Source organism: Poromitra crassiceps, assembly GCF_964638095.1.
Source record: "Poromitra crassiceps genome assembly, chromosome: 3".
NCBI lineage: Eukaryota > Metazoa > Chordata > Actinopteri > Beryciformes > Melamphaidae > Poromitra > Poromitra crassiceps.
This window is the reverse complement of record NC_139625.1, coordinates 39,458,748-39,461,543: the sequence shown is the minus strand read 5'-3', so window position 1 is coordinate 39,461,543 and position 2,796 is coordinate 39,458,748. Positions and strand designations below refer to the sequence as shown.

Sequence of the window (2,796 nt, the reverse complement as noted above, 5' to 3'; positions counted from 1 at the left end):
GAAGTCCAGCTGCTGTAGCTATAAATGACGTTTGATGGGGGGCTCATGTCAGTGCGGGGGGGGGGGGGGAGTCATGGATGAATGGTTTGCATAGGAGGGTGGCTTAAAGATTATATACAGATATTCAAGTGGCAAATTGCAGAACATAGAAAAACTGAATGTAGAGTAAAATCTCTCAATGTAGAACAGCAATTTGCAGTCTTGAAACTGTGCAGTCCACAAGGCGTCTTCCTCTAAAGCAGAGCTTTAGATTTACTGTATACAAAAACCACCAGATCTATAATGGAGAGGGGCCTCCAGAGTATATTCACATTTCATCACGTGAGCCCACAAGAATTCCCATAAAAGCCTACCTAGTGTTCCAATCTCTGCTGATTACTGGTTGAACATGGAGGAGACATGATTTCCACAGAGTTACATTGTATGGTCTGCGGTTTGGATTGTTAGAGGACTCGACTCATTTGACAGATCTACTGAACGAGCGCACAGACGACAGAACAGAATGACTTTTACAACGGCACTCGCTTGGCTGCAAAAATGAAGTAATAATGAGTTGTCACAGTTAAACAGAGAACGTTACTGACAGATGCAAATTACATCATTAGACTAGTTTAATGACTTGTAGCATTGCATGGGCAATCTCCTCTGGCTCTGTTGCAACACGCGGATTAAATCCCCCCCGATAACTACAAACTCTCATGCTCTTAAAATAATTGACAAACTGATCAAATTAACGCTCGGAGATGGTTTATTGATGAAGACTCCTACCTCTGGGACACACATGGCTTAGGACTGTATCCTGTAGGGTTCCTTCTTTGTCTTCCCTACTCTGTATTCCCCTCAGCCATCCTAGATTTGTAATAAAGGAAAAGTAAAGTCACATATCACACTGGTTAAAGTCACCGAGATTAAAAAAATAAAAAAAGGCTCTCCAGTTATGAAAGATGTTTATTTTTCTCTGTATATTTTTAGAAAACAAGTTAATAAGAAAACACATAAGAGGCTTTATGAAACTAAAGCCAGAGGTATTGGCTGAGTGTGCTGAGTTGTCCCGAGCTGGGTGCTGGCGTGCCTACAGTAGGTCTACAGTAGGTCTAGGCCTCCTCCTCGTCTTCTCTCTGCATCTCTTCTATGAGTCTCTGTCGCTCTGCAGCCTGTCTCATCCTCATCAGCACCACGCTCTCGTAGTCACGCTCGTTGCTCAGGGAGCCCTGCTGAAGACACAGACACACGTCGTCAAATACACTTGTGTTTGATGTGTTTTTTTATAAGCCCTTGCCAACGATGATGTTCTATAATGGGATGGACAAATACGTTTTATGGATCAAAATCTGAAATAAGTGTCTGGAAAGAGATAGAGGCTGGTACAGGCAGATTTCAGTCAAATTTGAAGTGACGAGACTGTAAAATTATTGTAATCGAATGGTAATAATGATCAAGCGTCTAAAAATCCCCCATCTCTGTTATTTCCACGGCTTTACCACTGACAACATAATCACATTCAAATCGCATCCATATTGAAGGGGAAAAAAACACATCCACTAAACAAACCGCTAACGCTGGCGGGGGAATCACAGCATACTCTGAGTCAGCCCCTCGTATAGCATGTCTCTACATCATATCGTGACAAGAGCAGAACACGGAGCGAATGACACCACTGTCACCGTCCCGTTTGTCTGTTTGCTTTCACGACCGAGTCTGAGGGTGCAGGGGGGGGGGGAGGAGACGAGAGGAGAGGCGGACCTCAGACAGATGCTCTCATCTCAATTACCATCCGTATGACGGCAGGGGTAAGCATGCATGAGGCGGCATGCCCAGGAGCAACTGTGACAGAGTCATTCCGCTGCCTGAGGTCATTAAGCCCAAAATGAGGGCTGGGATTGGGCCTGGCAGCCGGACGCGGGGCTCTCCCTGTGTGTGTGTGTGTGTGTGTGATTGCTTTGAAGGGTCTGGGCTGGAACAAGGACGGCCAGAGCTTCTCTTACTGTGGGAGGAGCTAGAGAGGCCACAGCCTAATGACTAATCAGCCCGGGTGGAACACAGGCCAGCCAGCTTAGACACACAAACACACGCACAAGCTACCATTTGTGCGGTCACAGATGCATGCCACACACAGGCAACACGCACATGCAGGGACAAGCAGGGGAGGGGGGGTGGTGGGATCCCGAAGAAGTGAGGTCGACCCTGAGTGCAGAGTCAGCACTAGGGGGCGGGGCCTTTCTTTATGAATTCAGACATATTATTAAACCGCATTTTGTTATGCAAGCATGCTCATACACATACAATACACACACACTCTGATTCAGAGTCCTTAATCCCGTAGTGGAGGGGGAGGGAGGCTAAGTGTCCACAGAATAAACCATTGTTTTATAGGATTAGATCCAGGAAGTCTGTTGTGCCAAGGAAGTGTCTCTTTAACAAGACAGTGAGCTGCAAGAGAGAGAGGGAGTGTGTGTGTGTGTGTGTGTGTGTGTGTGTGTGTGTGTGTGTGTGTGTGTGTGTGTGTGTGCATGAGGGACAGGGAGAGAGCGAGAGATTTGAGGAGGAGAGGAAGGTTTTGTCAATGTGCTCGGTGAGCTAAGGCATCTGGAAAACATCACGGGGACTCCAGCATCCATGTGCTGAGAGAGAGAGGGTTAGAGTGGAGGAGGAAGAGAGGAGAGGGTCGCCCCCCCACCCTCCCCACACACCCCCGCCCCTGGATTGAGGAAAGCTGCTATTATCATTCCAGTAATGTGAGCTCAAGCCCTTGTCTGACACGTAACTATGAAATATCACGCGAACACCATTAGGTAA

General features: G+C 47.0%; 1 protein-coding gene across 2 annotated transcripts in view; it reads right to left on the bottom strand.

The window, feature by feature from the left end:
* Nucleotides 1–930: 930 nt before the first annotated feature.
* The window catches only part of dnajc17 (DnaJ (Hsp40) homolog, subfamily C, member 17), a 49,764-nt gene continuing 47,898 nt past the window's right edge, over nt 931–2,796 (bottom strand). Inside the window, exon 11 of one of the 2 annotated variants that reach the window (XM_083634186.1) lies at nt 931–1,214. In XM_083634186.1, the coding sequence (XP_083490312.1) occupies nt 1,095–1,214 (120 nt within the window). In that variant the 3' untranslated portion in view covers nt 931–1,094. The remainder of the gene's footprint in view (nt 1,215–2,796) is intronic. The other variant, XM_083634187.1, reaches the window with a different exon arrangement.